Below are 27,205 nucleotides of genomic sequence, written 5' to 3'. Positions count from 1 at the left end.
GATTTTGTGCCTTTATGATTGTTATATTACTGAAAAGTATTTTTTTGTGTAAATTTGATGTTTGCTGATTGGGGCACTTTTTTATTTCTGTTATGAAGGAGCTGAAACAATGTCGATTTGCTAACTATGTCAGATTTGTTTTATCGAAAATTTAGTCTCTGTTGTAATTGCAAATTTTGAAAATCTTGTACAGTATGAAATTGAAAATCAACCAAAATTGCCCAAAATTGTGATCCATAGAACAGTTGTCCTTAAAAGAGTAATATTCAAGATCTGATTTGAAAATTTGGACGTCAGAGTCCAACACCATTATAATTGGATCCAATATTACACATTTATATAGGAAGAACTCATGTAAAAAAATATTTCCCCAGCCGACCATCCTACCTTAATTGATGCGTTTCTTTCAGACATAAAGATTAAAGAATATACTCATGTTTAAGTTAAGTTGAGTGGCAATGCATACTAAGTACAGTAATAAGTATTGAAAATTAAATGCTTGGATTTTGTAGGAAATACTTTCATATGCAATTGGGACGGGATGGGACGAATAGAATATTATTTATTGACTATATTATTGATATCAACTTCAAAATACAAATATCATTTTATAAAGTGGCAGACAAAACCTTTCACATTGTTGGTATGGTAACATTCACAATATAGAAGGGGGAAAAACCCAGAAAAAAGTGAAATAATGAAACTGAATGAATTTAAAAAAGAAATAGAAAATATATATTTAATCATACATATATAAACTAAAAATTCGCATTTGACTACGGCACTACGCATTCATTACGTTTCATAATAATTGGCTACAATTGTAATTTTAATTTTTTTTAAAGTATTCATTATGATTTTATGGAGTATTATACAAATCTAGTTAAAAGTGAATAAGCCTAAGATACTTATAAATTTGGAATATATTTATTGAAATTAAACTTATACTGATATTTGATAATATATGACAACTTAAATCACATCACAAGACGAAAGTTGAATATATACGAATTAAAATTAATACTATTAATATACTAATAACGTGGAATGTATTTATATTCTTATTACACGTAATCAAATGTGAAAAATATTCTGGAGTAGGTAACTCATCATAATTATGTTTTTGATTGGATACTAGTTGCTACATATATATGATGGGGGAGTGTTGCTAGCTGTCATTTAATTGATAACTACAAATAATTTAAAACCATAGGATTTTAAAATTTTGTCATGTGTAATTTTAATTTTTATTAATTAAATCGAAAAAGATAAAAAAAACTATCAAATTAGGGTTTTGGATGAAGATGTCAATATAGTATTTTGAAAATATCAACACAATGCTTTGAGAATGTCAACACAATGCTTCGAGAATGTTAACACATTGCTTATATTGACATTCTACATGTATTATATTGTCATATTTTATATAATATGTTGACATTTGTTGTTGTACGAAAAAATTTAAAATTTTAGAATTTTTTTTTTCAAATTTTGACATCGGAACATATGCAAGTGAGATCTCATTAGAATCCTTATGAAATTATCTTTAATGTGATATATGTTGTGCGAAAACATAATTTAAATTGAGAAAGTTATATGCATTTTAAAGTTATAAGATATTTTTCAAAAGTTAGTTACAACTAATTTGTTGTAAATTGGCCTTAATATCCTTATTGACTTTTTTATCGTATTGACCTTCCGGGGCTGATGATCTAGGCACATTGATTTGAATATCTAATGACGGTTATTTAATTGCTAACTACAATTAAATAATAGTCATTAAATATTCAAATCAAGGGCCTAGATCTTCAGCCCAATAATGTCAATACGATCATCAAAAAATTTCAATAAGGGTTTTAAGGTCAATTTACATCAAATTAGTTATAACTAACTTTTGAAAAATATCTCATAACTTTAAAACGTACTGTATATGTCACGACCGCATTTTCTAAGGATAGAAAACACGGTTGATCGCGACTAGGGGAGGATTAAAGAAGCGGGGAAGAAAGGGGAAAATCAACACAACTCAACCACAACCCGAAACAAATGGGAATAGCTCGAAATAAATCAGAGTTTTGAACAAAATAGACTTGAGTCTTTTAAGATGCACAACGGAAGCAAATGAACGCGGTTCCATGTATGAAGACATGAACCTCCGAGAGTCAAAATCTGACTGAATAAAATGTCTTGTCTCCATAGCACTTCCTCCACCACTTCGCTGCTCAACCTGCACATTTAGAAATATATGCAGGGCTGAGTACAAAAAGTACTCAGTGAACACATTGCCGAAAATTACACATATACATTTGAACATATTGTCAAGCCATCATCATAGTAACACTCGGGGTGTTGTTGAAAAGACCCGAGCTTACTAAAAATATCACATTGGACTGCAGTCCCTTTTTCCTGTACTTAGCCATATCTGATCACATTGTGCCGTTGAGATGGTGTTCTCACACGGTCACCTTACATACATGTGCCGGGAAGGTGGCCACCTTCCACGGTCACCTTCTCTGCCCAACATGTCAGAGGTATCCTTGTGCCGGGAAGGTGGCCACCTTCCTCGGTCACCTGCTCTGCCCATCATGACAGAGGTAGCTTGTGTACACTAGTCCGAGCGGGGACACCACCCTCACTGGGACCCGAATTCGACTTATATCATCATTCATAATTCACTTGGCCTTAGCCAAACAGATAGGCATCATACACAAAAACATTTATGGCAAGACAACATCTTTAAAAATCACGAACATGTGTTCAAGTTTTCATAAAATACGATTCGTATTTTTTTAGTATAAGAAAGCTCACCTCGTTTACTTAAACCATTCAATATCCATTTAAGGCAACCCTCGTTCCTCGAGCTCACGTACACACAATAATCCTTGCCAACATCACAACATAAGTCAGCCTTCCATAAACTCTTTTTTTTTTTTCCTATGCATGTCCTATCGTTCCTCTCTCATCGTTTTTCTCAATTTACCCAACCCAATGTTCAACACAAGAGGGAAAAACACACCATAACATATTTCAAAGTGCAACACCTAACCACACCAATAAACACACTCCTTGGACATACATGCATCATATAACACCATAAATCTTGAAAATAAGCACTATTTTATTAAGGCATAAAACTGGCAGAACTGCGCGACCGTTTTGTAAATATCACTAAAAATCCATCCGACCTCATATGAAGCTAAAATTTGGTCACAACACAGTAGACACATTCAAGTTCAACCAGTTAAAATTTCACACCGAAATAATATCATTTGGTCAGTCAAAACATTAATACAACACTCTGGTTGGAACATAAAGATTCGGGCAGCATTGCGCAGTTCGTTTGAAAAATTCACCATAAATTCATACAATGTCCAATAAGGCTGAAAATTTTACAAGACTCAGAAGACACTTCAAATTTTCATCTAGTTCAAGAATAACATCAAACGGAGATCATTTGGTCGGTCAAAAAGATTTCGAAACCTTCTGGTCGAGAACACACGTTACTGGCAGAATTGTGCAGTCGACTTCAAACATTTTTCAAAAATTCATTTTTCGACAAAAAGGGCTGAAATTTATACGAGACACAGAAATCACCTTGAAATTTACTCAGTAAAATTTTCATATCAAAATTCGACCGTTTGATAGGACAATCACACATCAGGAAATACTGTTCGAACGTCACAAATTTCAGACTCAAAATTTCGAAATTAGAGTTTCTTTCCCAATCATCCAACCACAAATTCTCATGCTTATAACACACAATCATGCTTGATAAGACTCTTATAAACATGTTTGCAAATAAACTTACATCATTCACCAAGGATTCAAAACAATCTCTACATAAACTCATTCAAAAATCGCATAACTATCAAAGTTCTCACGCAAACTCACTTTCCCACCGATTAATTTTGCGATCTATGATTCCTACACTACTATATGCATGTAGGGATCAAGAACATGGTTCAATGAAGGAGATGAGAAGAAAATCTTAGTTATACCTTTTTGAATCAAGAAAAACGAACGGTAGAAACAAGCGTTGGCACGATTCGTCGGGAACTCTTGAAAATCCACTCCAATTGATGCAAGAAACAAGAATTGAGTGGAGGATTTTTGGAGAGATTGTAGAGAGGGAGGGGAAAAAAAACGTGTGGAGTGAGGGAGAATGGGGGCTAGGGTTTATATTAGAGATAGGGATGAATTTAGAGATAGGGATGAATTTAATTATAGATAAGCTTGGTATTAGAGATAAGGATTACCTTATCCATTAACCACTATATATATGTATGTAACATGTCGTTTCATGGTGTGTGGAATAAGAGGAGCCATATTTTCCTATCAAACAAGAAAGTCTCCCTTCTCTCATATACTTCTACAAATCAACACCAATAAATAAAAACCCACAAATAAAAAGAAGGCAAGGTTTCGAAAATTATGGCTAGAATTTCAATAAGGAATTTATTTGGTATTTACTTGGAGAGGAATAGATTCACAATTTAGGAAATAAACAATGAACATTCCATAAACAAGGGAACAAAATAAATTAAATCTCCAAGTATGAAATACTGAGGGAGGGGGCGAAAATTTGCTTAACTCGCCGCAAGGAAATAATTCAACTCTTAATTTAATTGGGTGGGGGAATAAAATGTGGCAAGATTTAATTGGATTTAAAAAAAAATAGCTAAAGGAAATCAACAAGGTACCAATTAAATCAAAGAAACTAATTCATCCTCCTAATTAAAATAGAGAATATTCGAAACTTACAAAAAAAAAATAATAGGTTAGAGTTCGAATCTCATGTAGCACAATTTAGGGATAATTTGATTTGGATTTAATTTGGATTAATACCCCAAAACAATTAATTAAATCCAAGAAAGAATAAACCTTCCAATAATTGGAGGGGCCGACAATAGCTACTTTATTTGGCTAGAACAAGATGCATGATCTTATTTAAATTGATTTTCCCCGAATTAAAATATAAATATAAAAGTATCAAATACTTCATTCCCTATCACCCACGAGAATTATTTCACATAATTCACTTAATCACATAGAAACAAAGAAATTTCATAATTGAAATTTCAAATCAACTTATTAAATAAAAGTCACAAAATTCTGGGATGTTACATCCTTCCCCTCTTAACAGAAATTTCGTCCCGAAATTTAGGATGTATTTAAACAAAAAGCTCGGGATATTTCTCCTTCATTTTCTCTTCTAGCTCCCATGTTGCTTCTTCCTGTCCGTGGTTTTTCCACAAAACCTTCACTGTAGTAATCGACTTGTTCCGAAGCTGTTGCACCTTTCGGTCTAGTATTTCTACCGGCTTTTCTTCGTAACTCAGGTCAGGCTCTAAAGCGACTTCTTCGTGGCGAATCACATGTTTATGGTCGAACACGTACCTTCGAAGTTGGGAGACGTGTAATACGTTGTGTACGTTCCCAAAGTTGGGTGGTAATGCCAAGCGATATGCTACTGGGCCAACTTCCCTCAGAATTTCATAGGGTCTCACGCGAGGAAAAAAAAATAGAGTTGATCTAGCCGTTGTAACTTTGATAGGAACTGAATTTGGGATTCCAAAAGAAATATTCGAATCGTTCTTGCTTTGTGTAGGCTCCAAGGTAACCATGAAAACAGAACGATTATAATTATTTCAATTACGTGAGTATTTGGTTCACCACAAACTCTCACCAGTTGCTTGCAACAAAGGTTTTTTTTTTTTTTTCACGAAATGCGAAGACTAGGCTCAATTGGGCTCATTATGCTCACCCCCAGAAAAGAAAAGATACAACTTCAAAGGGCTTGAGCTTTACCCATAGAGCTTGAAAATTTTATTGTGGGAAGAGCTTGCCAGAAGGAATAAATTGCGAAAGTGAGAGTATGATGAATAGAATGTAGATGTCAATAATATGTTGCCAATGATATAATCAAAATGAACAGTCAAGTAGAAAAGTTTCAAGTATCCCCAGATGATAACAAGAAGACCTGAGATGGTTGGTTACAAATGGATTTGAAAAGAATGGGAAAAACAAACAATTGAAATTTGCTCAACAACACTAGATAGAAGATCATATCAACGAAATTTTTAGAGTTTATAAGCAGTTCAGGGAAACTAACTAATAAAGAGGGCAACAAGAAGAAATTAGTCAAGGGAGAAGCAATGTGCCAGCTTTAACATAGAGCTTGCAGAAAAGCTCAAATCAAGAGACAACAGTCATATTTGAATTCAGAAAATGAGAGTACTTATGTAAAACAAATAGCTTGTCGATAAGTATGTCTGAAATCACAAAGGGTCAAATTAAATGGTTTAAGGTCTCACCAGATGGCTACTCCAATATAGTAAGACTGAAAATGATTGGGCTCAAGTGGATTTGAGAAAGAAGAATAACAAGGAACTACCCTTTTGGGTCAACAACATCGTGATACTATATCACGTTAACGAATTTACAAAGTTTATAACCAAGTCACGGAAATTAACTAGTAGAGAAGACAATCAGAGCAAACTAGTTCAGGAAGAGAGCAAATTACTTTAGACTTGGAGTTGCTAAAGAGCTCAAAGCATGATGGAATAATTTTTAGTGGAATTAAGAAGAGGGAACTACTCATATAAAATAAAGAGCTTGTCAAGAAGCACTTTTGAAAACAAAAAAAAGTCCACTAATGATCTTTGAAGAATATTATCATTGAAGAGACAATAGTTTAGGGAAACATGTTTATTCTGAAGGCTATAAATAAAGCAGCTCCGAGTATAAGAGTTTGCTGACCAGAATTCAGAGAGTCAAAGTATTGCTTTTATACAGAATGAGTAGACAATGACCGTAGTCACTGGAGGTTATCAGAAAACATGAGGGAGTAAGCTCAAAACTGAAAGTGATTCACAGCCTTGACATAGAAGAGGGAAAAATAATGACACATTACCTCGCAAAAGAAGTCATTTAAGTTCTTAATCCAACAAAATTATTTTGATCAAGGGGGATGCGAGAAAATGGAATTCATGAGAATTCAAGTAAGCGTTGCTGTTGAATCTTCTTGATTAACTACAATGGTGATACTCCCTTTTTAACTCTTTATAGAGAATGGTAAATGGGTTATGTGAAACTTTGGTCACAAGCTACTTGCACCTTATGATCACGTCAGATGACCATATGTGGGGATTACGACTCTTTGGTACTCTCGGTTCGTCAGAACTGTCATCCTCGTAACACGCCGTTTCTGTTTACTTATTATTGTAAAGCTAGATTCTTTGTTTACATTGTAATCATATTCTCTTGCCATGTATGTGTTCATCGCTTAGTTGGATCAAAGGTATGATCCTTTGGAGTGATTGGATTGTCAAGAAAGACAATGGCTAACCCAGATTATTCATGTCATTGGGACGTAAAAACATCATTTTGTTCTATGTTGGATTACTTTTCTCGTGACGAAACTTCTTTCTTATCGTGTACTTTCTTATCGTCGCTCGGAAAAACGAGAAATGTTCATACTGTACTTCTAAGTTCGAGTTCATATTGTGTTCTAGAAGGAACGCATAACTAAGTATTCTAAGTTCTTGGAAATTTTGATTTCCTCATTCTAGCAACATGATTCAATGACTAACTCAAAAAGAGATGTCATTTCACCAATTGGTACCAGACTCGGATACTTTATACTTCCATATTTCATTACCTTTTTTCCATTTAGGAAAGTTACTTCTTTTATTCATACATTCACAGTCTTTAGCCAAGAAAAGACATACTAACTCTTTCTTTAAGCACGCTACCAAATCAAGAAACATCAACTCTTTCTTTAAACTTGGTATTTTCATTTGTTCACTCAAATTAACTGCATGAGTTATTTCTCCATTTCAAACTTTTAAACATCTTGACTTTCTTTTGAAAAAGAACAAGTTACCTTTTTCCTCGTTGAGCGCGATTGGTGGGGGTGCTAAGAGCATTTTCATCAATTATACAGTCTAGTGGAACAAGGCTAGACCAAAGATTTTCAAAGAAGACTCTCGGGTTCAGAGCGAGAAAGAAGGCTTTGATACCACTCTGTCACGACCGCATTTTCTAAGGATAGAAAACACGGTTGATCGCGACTAGGGGAGGATTAAAGAAGCGGGGAAGAAAGGGGAAAATCAACACAACTCAACCACAACCCGAAACAAATGGGAATAGCTCGAAATAAATCAGAGTTTTGAACAAAATAGACTTGAGTCTTTTAAGATGCACAACGGAAGCAAATGAACGCGGTTCCATGTATGAAGACATGAACCTCCGAGAGTCAAAATCTGACTGAATAAAATGTCTTGTCTCCATAGCACTTCCTCCACCACTTCGCTGCTCAACCTGCACATTTAGAAATATATGCAGGGCTGAGTACAAAAAGTACTCAGTGAACACATTGCCGAAAATTACACATATACATTTGAACATATTGTCAAGCCATCATCATAGTAACACTCGGGGTGTTGTTGAAAAGACCCGAGCTTACTAAAAATATCACATTGGACTGCAGTCCCTTTTTCCTGTACTTAGCCATATCTGATCACATTGTGCCGTTGAGATGGTGTTCTCACACGGTCACCTTACATACATGTGCCGGGAAGGTGGCCACCTTCCACGGTCACCTTCTCTGCCCAACATGTCAGAGGTATCCTTGTGCCGGGAAGGTGGCCACCTTCCTCGGTCACCTGCTCTGCCCATCATGACAGAGGTAGCTTGTGTACACTAGTCCGAGCGGGGACACCACCCTCACTGGGACCCGAATTCGACTTATATCATCATTCATAATTCACTTGGCCTTAGCCAAACAGATAGGCATCATACACAAAAACATTTATGGCAAGACAACATCTTTAAAAATCACGAACATGTGTTCAAGTTTTCATAAAATACGATTCGTATTTTTTTAGTATAAGAAAGCTCACCTCGTTTACTTAAACCATTCAATATCCATTTAAGGCAACCCTCGTTCCTCGAGCTCACGTACACACAATAATCCTTGCCAACATCACAACATAAGTCAGCCTTCCATAAACTCTTTTTTTTTTTTCCTATGCATGTCCTATCGTTCCTCTCTCATCGTTTTTCTCAATTTACCCAACCCAATGTTCAACACAAGAGGGAAAAACACACCATAACATATTTCAAAGTGCAACACCTAACCACACCAATAAACACACTCCTTGGACATACATGCATCATATAACACCATAAATCTTGAAAATAAGCACTATTTTATTAAGGCATAAAACTGGCAGAACTGCGCGACCGTTTTGTAAATATCACTAAAAATCCATCCGACCTCATATGAAGCTAAAATTTGGTCACAACACAGTAGACACATTCAAGTTCAACCAGTTAAAATTTCACACCGAAATAATATCATTTGGTCAGTCAAAACATTAATACAACACTCTGGTTGGAACATAAAGATTCGGGCAGCATTGCGCAGTTCGTTTGAAAAATTCACCATAAATTCATACAATGTCCAATAAGGCTGAAAATTTTACAAGACTCAGAAGACACTTCAAATTTTCATCTAGTTCAAGAATAACATCAAACGGAGATCATTTGGTCGGTCAAAAAGATTTCGAAACCTTCTGGTCGAGAACACACGTTACTGGCAGAATTGTGCAGTCGACTTCAAACATTTTTCAAAAATTCATTTTTCGACAAAAAGGGCTGAAATTTATACGAGACACAGAAATCACCTTGAAATTTACTCAGTAAAATTTTCATATCAAAATTCGACCGTTTGATAGGACAATCACACATCAGGAAATACTGTTCGAACGTCACAAATTTCAGACTCAAAATTTCGAAATTAGAGTTTCTTTCCCAATCATCCAACCACAAATTCTCATGCTTATAACACACAATCATGCTTGATAAGACTCTTATAAACATGTTTGCAAATAAACTTACATCATTCACCAAGGATTCAAAACAATCTCTACATAAACTCATTCAAAAATCGCATAACTATCAAAGTTCTCACGCAAACTCACTTTCCCACCGATTAATTTTGCGATCTATGATTCCTACACTACTATATGCATGTAGGGATCAAGAACATGGTTCAATGAAGGAGATGAGAAGAAAATCTTAGTTATACCTTTTTGAATCAAGAAAAACGAACGGTAGAAACAAGCGTTGGCACGATTCGTCGGGAACTCTTGAAAATCCACTCCAATTGATGCAAGAAACAAGAATTGAGTGGAGGATTTTTGGAGAGATTGTAGAGAGGGAGGGGAAAAAAAACGTGTGGAGTGAGGGAGAATGGGGGCTAGGGTTTATATTAGAGATAGGGATGAATTTAGAGATAGGGATGAATTTAATTATAGATAAGCTTGGTATTAGAGATAAGGATTACCTTATCCATTAACCACTATATATATGTATGTAACATGTCGTTTCATGGTGTGTGGAATAAGAGGAGCCATATTTTCCTATCAAACAAGAAAGTCTCCCTTCTCTCATATACTTCTACAAATCAACACCAATAAATAAAAACCCACAAATAAAAAGAAGGCAAGGTTTCGAAAATTATGGCTAGAATTTCAATAAGGAATTTATTTGGTATTTACTTGGAGAGGAATAGATTCACAATTTAGGAAATAAACAATGAACATTCCATAAACAAGGGAACAAAATAAATTAAATCTCCAAGTATGAAATACTGAGGGAGGGGGCGAAAATTTGCTTAACTCGCCGCAAGGAAATAATTCAACTCTTAATTTAATTGGGTGGGGGAATAAAATGTGGCAAGATTTAATTGGATTTAAAAAAAAATAGCTAAAGGAAATCAACAAGGTACCAATTAAATCAAAGAAACTAATTCATCCTCCTAATTAAAATAGAGAATATTCGAAACTTACAAAAAAAAAATAATAGGTTAGAGTTCGAATCTCATGTAGCACAATTTAGGGATAATTTGATTTGGATTTAATTTGGATTAATACCCCAAAACAATTAATTAAATCCAAGAAAGAATAAACCTTCCAATAATTGGAGGGGCCGACAATAGCTACTTTATTTGGCTAGAACAAGATGCATGATCTTATTTAAATTGATTTTCCCCGAATTAAAATATAAATATAAAAGTATCAAATACTTCATTCCCTATCACCCACGAGAATTATTTCACATAATTCACTTAATCACATAGAAACAAAGAAATTTCATAATTGAAATTTCAAATCAACTTATTAAATAAAAGTCACAAAATTCTGGGATGTTACAGTATATAACTTTCCCGATTTAAATTATGTTTCCGCACAACATATATCAAATTAAAGATAATTTCATAAGGGCATGTTCATTTTAATTGATATGGATAACCTAGAATATATCTTGATGAGAGTAGTCACTGTTTAACCATATAATTTTTTGACAATTGCTGTTGTTCAACATTCAATAATTAGACCTGTAATAGATTTATCAGTTTTATTTTATTATTTAATTAAAAGACAATAAGGAGTGTTCTGCCTAAAATGTCCTCACCCAAAAAAATTCACATCCCGCCACCTCCAAATTCGCAGGACAAATATGGTATATGTCCCTCATTTCTAGGCACAACTCTCAATGCAGGAATATAATACCACCAAAATGTCGAGAATTCAAATAATGGTATTTGTGGCTCAAACAGTGCGGGCCCAAATCTATTTCTCGGGCTGACTATAAAATCAATAAGAAACATGAACAAAGGTTTAAACCCAGAGATACACCATTTTCTGCTCATATATAGCAACTTGAACATGCCCTAAGGATTCTAACAAAGATAATGTCACAACACAGAAACCCTAAAAGATCTCACTTGCAAATATTCTGATGTCAAAATTTGAAAAAAATTTAAAAAATTTTCATAAATTTCGTTAACAACTTTATATCAATACACGACACATAATATGTCAATACAATGTTTGTACAATGTCAATATGAAATTGTATTGACATTATCATGTCTTTGTGTTGATGTATTTCATACACTGTATTGACATTGTGTTTCTAAACCCTAAATTTGATAGTTGTTATGAAATTACACGTGACAAATTGTAAACCGCAAGATTTCTAAAATACTATGGTCTTAAATTAGTTATAGTTAGTAATTAAATGCCAAATTAGCAATTGATCACTTCTCTACAATTATTATTATTTTTTATTGTAATTATCATCCACATACAATAATCTACTTAAAAGTCACTAAGTTTTTAGTATGAACAATATTTTTATACTAGTATTTTATATTCTGTAATTAATTTGTACGTGTATGGTTTCGTATTCTTTAGATAAGCAACAGAAGAAATTAACTAGTTTGATTACAATCCACTTAAATTTTGGGGGTTTAGGGTTCTCAACCCAGGAAACAGAGAGACATAGAGAGACAATGGATCAAGAAGAGATCGATAAAGTGGTACTCGCGTACTTGGACAAGAGGGGTTTCAAGCAAGCGGGCCTCGCTCTTCAGCAAGAGAAGCAGCAAAACAGTAAAGGCAGCAACGCCTCCTCCAATGCACAGATTGATCCTGATATTGCGAAACAAATTCTCTCTCTCTCCGAGTATTAACCAAAATTTACTCATTTTTGCTCGCATTCTTCAATTATCGCTGAATTTTAGTTATATTTGGTTAATATAACTCTCTGTTTGGTAGAGGACAGAATTCAAGTGTGTCTTGTGTGTGTGGTTTTTAGTTGCTCTTCGGCTCGAGTTGTACGACAGTTATACTGAGCTGCAAAATTGACAACTATTAGCTATCCTGATTATATTATTGCCTTTTATTCGCTTTGATATCAAAAGTTCTTGGATTGTGATGTTTCTATTGAATTCATGAATGTAAAATTGAAGAAGAGTGTCCATTCTCGTTGATCGGTGTTTGGCATTTGACAGTTTTATGTATATCATGATTTTCAGAGTGGATGGTCCCGCTCAGTACCAGGAAGGTTATAGCAAGCTACGGTCTTGGGCTTATAGTTCTCTGGATCAGTACCAGGTGATTAATGCTTATCTTCTTGTGGTTCTTATTGCTTCCTGCACTAGTAATAATTTGTTAGTCGTGTAAAAAAGAATTCCTTCTGCTGGCATGTACACATTGTTGGTGTTTTTATTCAACTGTTAATGCACCTTTGTTTGCGGTAAGTCCATTTGACATTTATTGGAGGCTCTAAGTCTAATATAGCAATCTATGCTTCTCTTGGCACTTTTATTGTTTTAAGTTATCTTCCTATGTTTAACAAATAGGCTTCCCATTATCTGTTTTATTTTGTGCGACTATGACTCAGTATCTCTTTGAGAGTTATGGTTGGTTTTCCTTCAGTAATATGGTACAATCAAATAAAAAGCATTGACTTGCATGAAATTGAAGAGAGAGTGAAGATGAGAAGGAGGGTATCATAACTTAGAAGGAGTAAAGGTGCTTGTTTTAAATAGTTTACAACAAGGTTGAAGATTTGGGAATGCCCCTGATCCAATCAGGAAGGCCATAAAGTATACATTCCAGTTTGAAGTTTGTTTTTTTCATTTTGAAATTGTATCATCTGCCCTTCCGAAGATTACTGCAGGTTGCCACCCCCTATTTTGCTATTATGGATTACATTTCCAATTAAAGCTTATGTTGGGACAAAGCTGTTGTTTAACAGCAATTTTTAATTCGCTCCAGTAACCAAAGGGTTGCAGCATTGTTATTTTGAACCCCTTAGATGGATAGACTAATTTGACTTTACTCTGTAACAATGCTTCCCATTTCCATGCAGCACGAGTTGGTTAGAGTCTTGTATCCAGTATTTATCCATGCATTCATGGATCTTGTTGCAAAGGGTCATATCCAAGAAGGTGAGTTAAATATTTTTAAATTTAAAAAAACATCACGAATGCAACCGCTTGAGATCATCGCTTGCTTTCCAGCCCGGTCTTTTTTTAATAGCTTTCGAGGAGACCATGAAGTCATGCATACACGTGACCTTCAAAAGTTAGAAGGTGTTCTTTCTCCCTCACATCTGGAGGTCCATCACTTTCCTAGAATGATAACTCAAATTCTGTAAGTTGATGCATTCATATGCAAGCGCAAACCTTCCTAAAATCTCCACTTCTCCGTAGGAAATGGAATTTGCACATTCTCTAAGACAGAGCAAAGTTGGCATCAAGATCTGCCAAGTAATATCTCTCTCTCTCTCTCTCTCTCTTGCTAGTTCCTTTTAGTGTTACATGTATTACATACTAGAGTAGAAACTAACTGATACTCTAAACATGAGTTATGTATAATTACATAGCAAGAGTGTCTGGTCCATGCTTAGTTTTTCAATTTTTCATTTCAGTATTCCTATGATCTACTTCTACAATACTTGCACAAATCTCAATCAATTACAATGCTTGGAATTGTCAATGAACACATCAACTTTCAAGGTGCAGTTCCCTCGTCTTCCTGGTTCTTTATTATTTTATTGGTGCTTTTTTATCTGCTTTGACCTCCCCTTTTGTGCACTTTTTTCATGGTGAATAAAGATACTAACTGTTAACCTGGTTTGCAGTTTCTCCTGGGCAACCGAACTCCATTGCTGATGATGCTGAATACGTCACGTTTTTTGGAAGTGAACAGGACGCTGCTAATTTAATTAACCAGAAAGAAATTCACTGGGGGGTGAGTCAGCAGTAGCCATAGAGCTTCTTTTTTTAGTCATTTTGCACTTTGTCCCCTTAATTTTAGCATGACATGCGGATTATTTACAAAGTTAATGCTATAGATAGCACTATTTGGAATACCATGGAGGGGAGATTTAACTCACTGCAGTATTCACTTGGACTTATTATGAAGTGGTGATAGCAGATGGTTATGTTATGTCCTCAACTATTTACTTCTTTAAGAACGGATAAATCTCTAATTGGTTTTGGTTCTAGAATGCATTGGTGATCATGCTGGATCTTACTTATCAATATTTCAAGTTGTTGCTCTATTTTGTTGGTAGTGTAGAAATGAGAACTTTTTCTTTCTCTATATGCTGGATGTTTAGAAAGGCATGTGGTTGATACTTGATAGGTTCAAACAACTGGTATCTAATTAAAAATGCTTGAGCTGGTATTAAGACATTAAGATTTTTTTTATCTGTATTTTTTCTGTATCTTTGGTACAGTTCCTTCCCCTTATTGCTTATAGTAAAGAGCATATGTTAGCTGGAAGAGTATCTTATCCTGGCATTCTTATACTGTATAAATATAACAGTTGCTTGAAGATTCTTTGGAAGAAAGGTTGGAAAAGATGGGGGCGCCAAATATGGATTCCGACAAAGCAGATGGAGAAGTAAGAGAAGGTGAACTGGAAGAAAATAAGGTTGTTTGCTTGTATAGAGGTTCTCTCAAACTGTATTACTGGCAGAAGCAACCTTATATTTTTTCGTCTAGCTGACAAATGTTTTCTGCAATTTATTTCCAGAAAAGGTCTGATGGTGGCAAGCAAGGCACTACACCCAAAAAGTTGAAAAAGGATAAGGTTGTTGTTGGTGCCACAGCAAAAGCTCATCGTTCAGATAGTGTTGCTGCGTCTGGAGCACCGCGTGTAAAACCTGAGCTCGCATTGCCAGAAATGTATATCTATATAATAACCTTGTCGAGCTGTGCTTTATTCCTATAATAACTTAATCATTATAGGGAGCCTTTTAATTTAGACAATTGTTATTCCTGACATCAATTTGTTCATTTAATGCCAAGTTGCCAAAACAGTTTATAAATACTGGTATACATCTGGAATTCCATGGTTCATCTTAAGTGAATTTTCTAGCTAATTTGGGTAGAGATTTTTGACTAATTATTAATTTTCTGCATATTTAGACCAGTAGAGGTGGAACAGTCTATCCTTGAAGATTTGAGAAACCGTGTGCAGCTGAGTAGCATGGCATTGCCTTCTGTTAGCTTATATACTTTCATCAACACTCATGACAGGTATGCTTTTCATAAATAAATAAATATTATAATTGTATTTGCAGTCTACGGGTATTGACATTATAGTGATAACTAAAACCGTTAATTTCTGTAGCTTGAATTGTGCTTCAATATCTCATGATGGGTCATTGGTAGCTGGTGGATTTTCAGACTCATCATTGAAGGTTGCTTATTGTTCTATGCACTTTATTATCATAATCAGTTGTCTTTGCTCATTGGTGTGCTAATCAAAGTTCAATGGACAGGTTTGGGACATGGCAAAGCTCGGGAAACAGAATGTAACCTGTAAGTTGATTTATTAGTTCTCTACTTTTTTTAATTAAAGGCCAATTACACTTTCCCACCCAAAGTATTCCCAATTTTCAGAATAGACCATGCGTGATTTTGACATATAACTACCCATTATATGTATTCTGTTTTCCAAATCTAGACCGGTTCCACTTTTCTAGTACCGTATACCCCACGTGACAGTCTGAACTTCTTGTGGAATTTATATAATATGATAGTATGATAGATCTGCATCACTATTTATTTTGCTCAAATTCCATGTGGATGTCAGACTGCCAACACAACTATCTGGTACCGAAAAAGTTGACCCTGTCCAGGACTCTAGATTTGAATAAGGAATGCATTTACTGAGTACTCCCTCCGTCCCAAGATATTAGACTCATTTCTTTTGGCACAAGAATTTAGGAGGTGTTGTTTAGTGGTGTAAGTGGAGTTGGTAATAAAGTAGATTTTTACCCTAAATAGAAATGACTCAAGTATGTTGGGACGCCCCAAAATGGTATACAAGTCTAATATCTTGGGACGGAGGGAGTACTAATTTGTAAAAAGTCGGGAGTATGTTATCTATAGTTTTTTAAATTTGGCAAACTTGGGGTGTAAAAATATAATTATCCCATTAAATAAATTTTATGTGTCTTTATGGTTCTACTTTTAATATCTGAGTGATGAATTTACCATAAGTGAAAAATGCTTCAGTGTAGGTGGATATTTGTTCATGCTTACAAGGTATAGTATTGTGATTAGTGAGTGTTTACCCTTGTCAGATTTCTGGCTTTGAGTTGCTTATTGTTGATCTCATCCCCCTTTCAATTTTTTTTTTGTGATTTTGGTCACACATATAGATAGAGATAAGCTTGAGATTCTAGGGACACTTTTGGTGAAGATTTTTAATGTTATCTCTGAAGTTATGTTGGTGATTTTCTTGCCATTCTTTACCCTATGGTTTATATGTAGGAGTCTTCTCCTTTTTAATATCAAAACATTATGTATGTACATTTATCAGTGTATGTCGATATTGACTCTAGAACGTCAGCTCCTTTGCAGGGTGACAATGATTTGGCTACCAATGAGACAAGCTCAAGTGCTGGGGGAAGAAATTACACATTATTTCGAGGGCACGCTGGACCTGTGCATTCTGCCACTTTTAGTCCGTTTGGGGATTTCATTCTGTCTTCTTCATCAGATTCTACAAGTAAGTTATAGTAGTAGTTCACTATTATTCTTTCCTCTGCTTCTCTACTCATTTCCCTTAAGCAAGCAATGTCATCAAATTGCAGTTCGACTATGGAGCTCAAAACTGAATGCAAATCTTGTCTGCTACAAGGGTCATAATTACCCTGTATGGGATGTACAGGTAGGAGTAAAAGCTTAAAGCTCCAATTGTTATGACAACCATCTCTTCTCCTATTCATATAGTATTGCAGTAAATTGCTATTCCTCTCCCGTTCACTTTATTGGATAAACAGAAGAGAAGATCTATATAAATTTTGTTATAATCATGCCTGAACTAATGTATCTGTGATAATTTTATGCAGTTTAGTCCACTTGGCCACTATTTTGCTAGTGCTTCACATGATCGCACAGCAAGGATCTGGTCAATGGACAGAGTACATCCTCTAAGGATCATGGCAGGTCATTTATCTGATGTGGATGTAAGTATTTCATTTGGTGGCTAAGCATGCTTGTTCTACTCGTACAATCTTCAGTGTATTGGAGAAGTTATATTGCCTTCTTTGGTTTCCATCTTTCAGTGTGTGCAATGGCATGCAAATTGCAACTATCTTGCTACTGGATCTAGTGATAAAACAGTGCGCCTATGGGATGTACAGAGTGGCGAATGTGTTAGAATATTCATTGGTCACAGAAGTATGATCTTAAGTTTGGCAATGTCACCTGATGGTCGCTATATGGCATCTGGTGACGAAGATGGTGCGATAATGATGTGGGATCTCGCATCTGGTCGCTGCGTTGCCCCATTAGTCGGCCATGGCTCTTGCATTTGGTCACTGGCTTTCAGGTACAGTGTGCTTCTCTTGCATCCTCTACTTTAAATATGTAGTCTTGTATCAAGTAGAAAATGACTTCTCAATTTTTTTACCGCTAACTACCTTCATTTCAGCTGTGAAGGTTCGCTTCTAGCTTCTGGTTCTGCTGATTGCACGGTGAAAATATGGGATGTAGCTACAAGCTCAAGAGTGCCAAAATCAGATGAGAAGTAAGTTTAACTACAAGATTATACTATATAGTAGTAGTATATATATATTTTTCATCATTATCGTTTTATGTATAATTGGGTCTTCATCCTCAGTGGCAAAAATGGAAACGTAAGCAGACTGAGATCTCTGAAAACTTTGCCCACCAAATCTACTCCCGTTTATGCTCTGCAGGTAAAATCCATCACTTCACCTTTAATCCTTTGCTTTATCTAACCGGATCTTCTCTTGAATTGCTTAACAGTTCTCCAGAAGAAACCTTTTATTTGCTGCCGGCACTCTCTCAAAGCAGTCGTAGATCAATTATGTGGCTCCTCAGGTTTGGAAAATCTTCAAACGTCTGCACTCTATTCAAGTTGCTTTATTTGAGTATCAGTTTCGATAACTTCGCTATTTTATTTGTGTAATCTTATTTTATTTATGGTGTAGAACTAGTTTCTGTTGTATACTGATCATATTCTTAGTGCTAGTTTTTATGACATGTAGCTATATTTTTGTAGCCTGAATCAATAATTTGGTATTGTAGCCAACCTTTTGAATATTTGCTCCTCTACCTATGTTAAAATAGGGTGAATTCAACATCTAAGTGCATGATTTTTTGAATTAGGCGTTCTGCATTTTGTCGGCTTAGCTTAAGGTGGTTTACTTATGTACGTGATATGTTCAGATGAATAAATATGTAAATTATTTACTCTCCATATTATTGTAAATTTAAATTTTCTAGAGGACTAGAGTCCTATATAAAAAGAATATTGTTTTCCATTTTTACATTTCTTAAAATCCATATCGATTCAAAGTGAAATTCTAAATCGTGGATCCACAGAGCTACTATTATTTAGAGAGAGAGTATCGTTCGAGCAAGAGTAATAACAAATGCCAAATGTTGTGAAAGTATGTGTACTTTCAGCTGATACCCCCATATTTGATCTAGTTCAACCATATTCAGTTGTTCGATCATCACATTTTTAATACTACTATTATTTTGTAAATGAGTAGTACTCCTATATGACCAGTCTACAGAATTGAACATATGCATGTGTATGTGTATGTGTATGTGTATGTGTATGTGTATGTGTATGTGTATGAGTATGAGTATGAGTATGAGTATGAGTATGAGTATGAGTATCCACAACAGATAAATTGATGAGCAATCATAACCTGAGTATTATATTGGTATATAATCTGGAGTATATATTATGAAAACACACTTGAAGAGGAAGGGAAGGGCATAATACTGCAAATCATATAGGTGGACATGATTAGCCAAAAAAGGAAAGAATACCATTTTTAAGACTTTTTGCACTAATGGTTGACTTCTTGACCTTGACTTAATTACATCCGTATTTCGGGCTTTAGGGCAATAAGAGTGTCCACTATAAGGCGGACACCTAATAGCCTCGCCCCAGTTTTTTATCACAGCCCCAAAATTATTGTCCACAGCCCCAAAAATTTGTTTTCGCCACTATGGTGGACACTTCTAATAGCCCCAATCTTTTTTCCATTTATGTTAATTCAATTATAATTAAATTTATCAGAGTATACGTAATTGGAAGAAAACGGTTATACGTGAAGAAATTAAAATTAAACACTAAATTTTTGTCGTATTAAAGTATAGAAAAAATTATACAATGAATTTAATCTAGTGCAAATCACAAAGGTGTTCACACTGCGCCGCCTCCCCTACGTGCCCAAACTTCTTCAATCAAATCGGCCTGGAGCGTGGTATGTGCTGTGGTCCTGCGCATATCAGTAAAACGTTGGATCAAATATTCATTGCTCCGTGGTACGCCCATCTGGATCGGCGCGGATGCAACACCATGACTTGTACTTGCGCCCTCTTCCGGTGCCCAGCGCTCTGCCGCAAATCCTTCGTCTTCTATTATCATATTATGCAATATGATACATGCTAACATAATATTCGCGACATCATCTTCGTGCCAAACTCGTGCCAGACATCGTATAATGGCCCACCGCGATTGGAGGACACCAAAAGCCCGCTCAACATCCTTCCTAGCACCCTCTTGATTGCGCGCAAAATATTATTTCTTCGGTCCAACCGGTTGGCGAATTGTCTTGACGAATACGGGCCACCGCGGATATATCCCATCTGCCAAATAGTATCCCCTACTGTACTGCGTGCCGTTGGCTACGAAGCTGATCTCTAGACCCTCCCCCCGGCACTCATCGTTGAAGAGCGGCGATGACTGAAGAACATTAATGTCGTTGTTCGAACCTGCCACACCGAAATACGCATGACAGATCCGCAAACGGTAGTCAGCAACGGCTTCCAGAATCATCGATGGATGCTTGCTTTTGAATCCAGTTGTGAACTGGCCTTTCCAGGCCTCGGGGCAGTTCCTCCACTCCCAATGCATGCAATCGATGCTTCCTAACATTCCTGGGAACCCGTGGATCGAACCGTGCATATCCAACAGTCTCTGACACTCATCAGGGGTGGGCTTCCATAGGTACTCCCCACTGAAAATTTTCCGGATCCCTTTACAAAACTACCTAAGCACCGTTAGGCTAGCCATCTGTAGGTATTCATCGAACATATCGGCTGGACCGGCGTAGGCAAGCTGTCGGATTGCAGCGGTGCACTTCTGATGCGTAGACGCTCGATCCGGCCAGCGCAATCACGCCGGAGGGTGAAGCACCGGTAACGCTCTGCCAAATTCGTCGTTATATGGTTGAAGAGCCGTTGCGACATTCTGAATCGCCAGTGGAAAATCTCGGGTGGATAACGGGGGTTATCCACAAAGTAATCAGCCATTAGACGCTGGTGCGCACCGACGTGGTCTCGTTGGATGGTCCGCCGATGAGTAATCGCACGAGGGATCGCAGCCTCCGCCAAGCGCGCCGCATCCTCCTGGGCGGCCTGGTGTTGCACTTGTTGAATCAGAAAATTTCATGCGTCTTTCCACAAATTGTCCATTTCAGACCACAAATTCTAGTTAGAGAAAGTTGGAGTGAAGAAGAGTTGGAATGGTGTGAAAATAATGAATGGAATGGGGTGTATTTATAGGTGAATTAAATTGAATTAAAAAAAATAATTTCGCCGTTCACCGGCGCGCCTATTCGCCGCGTCCGCCCCGGACCGGTGCGTCCTCGCCTCGAAGACGCCGATTGATCGTCCGCCCCGGAAATTTCATCCGCCTCGGGGCGGACGTGCTGCCCACTATGGATAGCCCCGAGATCGCCCCGGTCAGGGCTATAGCCGCACCTGACTTATAGTGGATACCTAATACTGTTGTATATCTATTAAATATTTTATTTATATGAATTGATTATATTATTATGCTACTTCACCCCTCCTGTAAAAATAGCTTATTTCCATTTATGAAAAATGCTCCCAACTCATTATCTATATATATCAATTTATTTACAATTTATATCACTAGAGTCTATTAAAAAACTAATAATTACGTGTGTCTCACTATCCATTAACACTATTTTAACTATTCTTCTCATCTTCTTCTTTCTTACTTTAATATATATTAATTCTTGTATCGTTTCAAATATTTATATTTTTATGGGACGGAAGGAGAATGTTACAAATGTCTATGGGAGCATGAGTTGGATACGAATCTTTTTGACTATTCAGTTGTACACAAATGTATACTCCTATTATATGTACATTAGGGCTGGCAATTTTTGACACGACACGATAACACGACACGAACCGGCACGAAAATAATAGGTTTGGGTCAGAGCTTATTGAGTTCGTGTCCTTATCGGGTCGACCCGTTAAGGACACGAAAATTTCATGTCGTGTTCGTGTCGTGTTCGTGTCGGGTTCGTGTTATCCGTTAACAATACGTGTCCATGTCGTGTTCGTGTCGTGTTCGTGTTATCCGTTAACAAATAATATTTTAATATTATTAATTCTTATTATTTTCATTTTAATAGGTTTAACCGTTATCAGGTCGTGTTGTTATCGAGTCGTTATCGTGTCATCTCGTGTACGTGTTGTTATCGTGTCGTGTTGATCCGAATTGGTTCGTGTCGTTAATGGGTTCGTGTCGTGTTCGTGTCGTGTTAGTGTCTGAGGGTTTCGTGTCGTGTTCGTGTTCGTGTTTGAGGTTTTCTTAACGGGTCGCGTTCGTGTTTGTTGTTATCGTGTCGACACGATAACGACCCGACACGCACGATTTGCCACCCCTAATGTACATGTTAGATATCGGACAAACAAGCATTTTAAGAATTTCTTACTATTATTTGGTTGGGTGGGTTTGTGTTTACCGAGTGCTTGTTGTCGTCGACATTTCCACTTAATATTGGTTTAGATTAAACACATCGTGTCACTCCAATAACATAGTTCATGTAGTATTGCTTCATCAACATTAATTACAAAACATTAGAGCATTCACATCCGTAATCTTCCCAATGAGCACGGATATGAGTCCGAACCCATTTTTATTACTTTTGTTACTCCCTGCTCTTCTCCAAGAGTACAACACCCATATTTATTCTCTTCCGCAAGGACATGTTCAAGGGTCTCACCATTCCATTATTTAATTTAAATATTTCAATTACTAAAAATATTTCCACAATATTAAATGCATTAAAAATATCCGATACCATTACAAATTACTAAAAATTAAAAATTGCATAATTAAAAATTACATAATTAAATTCATAATATTAAAAAAAACACACTACTCGTGGCCGAATTTCACCCAAATATGTGTTAACCGATACTAGAAGAATTAGGGACATAGAAGATGATACTTTTTACTGTGTATTTTATTCATTGTACAATAATCCTCTTATAGAGGTTGATACATTGATATACAAGGAAGGTTTCTATTCTCCTACAATTATGCTATCAATCTTCTATAATCTTCTAAATTGATTTCCAAATCATCGTGATTGATATTAAGAAATCTTTCCATTCTAACACTCCCCCTCAAGCTTAGTAGTGGGGTCACCAATACTTAGCTTGCCCAACGCGTCTTCAAAACTCCTAGAACTGACTGCTTTGGTGAGAATGTCCGCCAACTGATCTTCTGATCTTACAAATGGAAATTCCACGACTCCTTTCTCAATTTTCTCCTTGATGAAGTGTCTGTCGACTTCCACGTGTTTGGTTCTGTCGTGCTGCACAGGATTCTCAGCAATGCTTATTGCTGCCTTATTGTCACAATACAGTTGGCTTCTCTGAGGTTGAAAGCCAATCTCTGTCATCAACCTTCTTAGCCACAGTAATTCCGTCAACCCACTCTTGATCCCTCGGAACTCCGCCTCCGCACTAGATAGTGCTACTACCTTCTGTTTCTTGCTTCTCCATGTTACCAGATTTCCTCCAACGAAGGTGAAGTAGCCGGAGGTGGATCGTCTATCTACTGGGTTGCCAGCCCAGTCTGCATCTGTGTACCCACTTATCTCTAGATGTCCTTCCTTTTTGAACAATACTCCATGTCCAACGGTTCCTTTCAAGTACTTCACAATTCTCAACGCGGCTTCCATATGGTCAGTTTGCGGCGAGTGAATGAACTGACTCACAACTCCGACTGCGTAAGCGATATCTGGCCTAGTATGGGAGAGATAGATGAGCTTCCCAACTAAACGCTGATACCTATCACGATCTGCCCGTTCAGCACCTTCTACGACCCTCAGCCCATGATTTACTCCGATTGGCGTGTCAGGAGGTTTGCAATCTAATAGCCCTGTTTCAGCCAGGATGTCGAGAATATATTTCTTCTGCCTCAAGAAAATCCCCCTTTTGGATCTCAACACCTCGATCCCTAAGAAGTATTTGAGGTCGCCCAAATCTTTCATCTCGAATTCCTCAAACAAACTATCTCTTAACTTCTTGATTTCCTCTGCATCATTACCAGTAATAATCATATCATCTACGTAAATGATTAAACAGGTTACCTTCCCTTCTTGTCTTTTGATGAACAACGTATGGTCCGAGTGACTCTGGTGGAAACCATACGAAATCATAGCATCAGTGAATCTTCCAAACCATACCCTTGGTGATTGTTTCAGTCCATACAAGGTCTTCTTCAGGTGGCAGACTTCTCCCTTTTTGAATCCTTGTGTAAACCCCGGCGGTGCCTCCATATATACCCTCTTCTTCAATTCTCCATGCAGAAAGGCGTTCGTGACGTCGAACTGGTAGAGGGGCCAGTCTTGATTAGCTGCAATCGATAGAAGGACTCTAATTGTGTTCATCTTGGCGACTGGTGAAAAGGTCTCTGCGTAGTCCACCCCATATGTCTGAGTGTACCCCTTTGCTACCAGCCGTGCTTTGTACCTTTCGATGGACCCGTCTGGTTTCCTTTTAATTGTGAACACCCATCTGCAACCAATTGGTCTTACTCCCTCTGGTAGCTTGCTCTTATCCCACGTCTGATTTCGAGCTAGGGCATCCATTTCTTTCTGCATGGCTGCTCTCCAGTGTTTGTGTCGCATAGCTTCCTCTGCTGAATAAGGTATCTCTTCCTCCTCACACAGTGCAGCTTCAAATGCTCGTGCCATCTCCGACAAGTGACTGGTGGCACTATTTGCTATAGCATAGCGTGCGTTCCTGCCAATTTTCTCTGGGGAGTACCTTTTTGGTGGGACTCCTCTGTTCGCCCGTGGTGGCAATATGTACCGTCCGGTATCTTCATCAACGGTAACCTCCTCAGCACTGGAGATGTTGTTGGAGACTTCTTGCGACTCATCTCCCCCTGTCTCATTACTAGTTCCGGACGAGTTATCAGAGTTAGCAGCATCAGAGATGGGAAGAATACTTACATTGGATATCAGGGGAGGATCTTGTTCGTCGACACTGAGTTGGCTGGATTGTTCTACTGAGACCTGCTCGGTGGTCCCGACAACCTTCTCGGGTGGGTCCGCGGTGAGGTAGCTTGGTAATGGCAACCACCTTAGTGGGTCACTATTTCTGCTCTCCCCCTCTATCCTGTCACTCTCCCCCTGACCACTAAGGTGGTGGAAAAAATATTCCGACTCCAAGAAATTACAATTCATTGTGACATGGATTCGTTTGGTTTTGGGGTCATAACATCGGTACCCCTTTTGACTTACCCCATACCCCACGAAAACACATTTTACAGCGCACGGTGAGAGTTTGGTACGTTCGTGTTTCGGAATATGGACAAAAACGGAGCTTCCAAAGATTCTAGGTCTAAGGGTCAAAGGTTGTGGAATTTTAGCCTGTGTCGAGAGGATTTCCAGAGGGGTTTTAAATCCCAAGGTTCGGGTAGGCAGACGGTTTATTAGGTAGGCTGCGGTGGCTAAAGCTTCAGGCCAAAAGTGTTTCGGTGTTTGGGATTCAAGGAGCATTGCTCTAGTCATTTCGAGGAGGATACGGTTTTTCCTTTCTGCTACACCGTTCTGTTCTGGTGTGTGAGGACAGGTGGTTTGATGAAGAATCCCATTATCCCTACAAAAGGTTTTCATACTCGAGTTGACAAATTCCCCCCCATTGTCAGACCGAAGAGTTTGGATATTTTTTTGGTACTGATTTTTCACAAGTTTACAAAAGTGTATAAAATGAGACACGACTTCAGACTTATGCTTCATAAAATAAACCCATAACATACGAGTGCAATCGTCCACAAAAATCAAGAAATATCGAAAACCTTGTCCCCCCACTACAGGTGCGGGTCCCCATATATCAGAATGAACTAGAGAAAACAAAGTCTCAACCCGTGTGTTACTTAACTGATAGGATTGTCTACGGCTTTTGGCCAAAATACAGGTTTCACAATGTAAATTCTTGGAAAAATTGGGAAATAACAAATTTAAATAACTTGCAGAAGGATGACCTAGACGACGATGCCACAACCAAGCTTCTCGATTTGCAGACCCGTGAGTCAGCAACGCGGTTCCTTTTTGAGCTATCTCGTCGACGTAGTACAACCCGTCCTTCTCAGTGCCACGTCCAATAATCTCCTTCGTCCTGATATCCTGCAGTAGACAAAAATTGGGCTGCATTAGTAAGGAGCAATTAAGTTCTCGGGTGACATGGCTAATCGACAATAGCTTGTGTGATAGGGACGGGACATAGAGACAATTTGACAATTTTAATGTTGATGATATGTTTACTGTCCCGGCTCCCTCAACATTCGACACCTCTCCACTGGCTGTCTGAACGTATGCCTTCCCCGGTTTTGTGGGTTCAGTGATGTCGGAGGCATCATAGGTCATTGTATCCGTCGCCCCACAATCAAAGATCCACCTGTCATTTTTTTCCTCACAAGTAGATACTGCACAAGCAGTTGACAATTTTCCGAGTATTTCAAAACGATTCTTACATGAAATAAAATTGACATCATCTCCTTTTTGACAAATAGGGGTGTTACTTCTATTTTCGAAAATATTGGGGTCAATGTGCAAGACTTGTAAAGTTGAGGGATCTGGAGGTAAACAGTGGGGTTCAATATATGGTACTTGAAAACTTGAGGGGCTTGATTGCAAACATGCATCAAGCCCTAATTTGTTACCTCCTTTCGGCGCCGATTCCTCATTCGCCCGATTTGCCAAATTGGCACTTGCAATTCCTCCGTTCATCTCTTCAGGCTGTCGCCGGTCGCCGCTGTTGCCTCGGGTTGGTGCGGCCTCGGTGTTGCCCCCGATGGCGGCGGGCGCTCCGTCTCCAGCCACTGATACCGCCGCGCGACCGCTGCCTCTCCCCTGCGTCGGTTGTCCTCCTCTGCTCGAGTTATGGGGCGGTGGTCGGCCGTATTTGGTTTCCCACCACTCTGGGAAACCCACCACTTCGAAGCAGTTCTCCTTGGTGTGCTTCTTCCGACCACATACCGTACACACCATTTTAGATCTAT

At 37.6% G+C, this 27,205-nt stretch overlaps 1 protein-coding gene across 1 annotated transcript; it reads left to right on the top strand.

Moving 5' to 3' along the window:
• Positions 1–12,289: 12,289 nt before the first annotated feature.
• Positions 12,290–18,948, top strand: LOC121801892 (transcription initiation factor TFIID subunit 5-like). Its single transcript, XM_042201348.1, has 19 exons — positions 12,290–12,536; positions 12,889–12,967; positions 13,728–13,806; positions 13,879–13,976; positions 14,071–14,127; positions 14,289–14,376; positions 14,502–14,611; positions 15,191–15,298; positions 15,401–15,552; positions 15,796–15,906; positions 16,001–16,070; positions 16,152–16,191; positions 17,228–17,386; positions 17,472–17,548; positions 17,730–17,846; positions 17,946–18,211; positions 18,314–18,409; positions 18,503–18,581; positions 18,652–18,948. Exons 1-19 carry the CDS (start codon positions 12,364–12,366, stop codon positions 18,703–18,705), a joined length of 2,013 nt encoding a protein of 670 aa, XP_042057282.1. The 5' UTR covers positions 12,290–12,363; the 3' UTR covers positions 18,706–18,948.
• The last annotated feature ends 8,257 nt before the right edge of the window (positions 18,949–27,205 follow it).

Source organism: Salvia splendens, chromosome 5 (genome assembly GCF_004379255.2).
Source record: "Salvia splendens isolate huo1 chromosome 5, SspV2, whole genome shotgun sequence".
In the NCBI taxonomy this organism is placed as follows: Eukaryota; Viridiplantae; Streptophyta; class Magnoliopsida; order Lamiales; family Lamiaceae; genus Salvia; species Salvia splendens.
The sequence above is the reverse complement of the archived record's forward strand: the minus strand, read 5'-3'. Positions and strand labels throughout refer to the sequence as shown.

Bases quoted from the DNA above. Each gene is read 5' to 3' on its own strand.
- LOC121801892 (XM_042201348.1), top strand. From the start codon at position 12,364: ATGGATCAAGAAGAGATCGATAAAGTGGTACTCGCGTACTTGGACAAG. The intron at 16,071-16,151 runs GTTGCTTATTGT...TTCAATGGACAG, and splicing joins TTTCAGACTCATCATTGAAG to GTTTGGGACATGGCAAAGCT. The intron at 17,387-17,471 runs GTAAGTTATAGT...ATCAAATTGCAG, and splicing joins TTCTTCATCAGATTCTACAA to TTCGACTATGGAGCTCAAAA.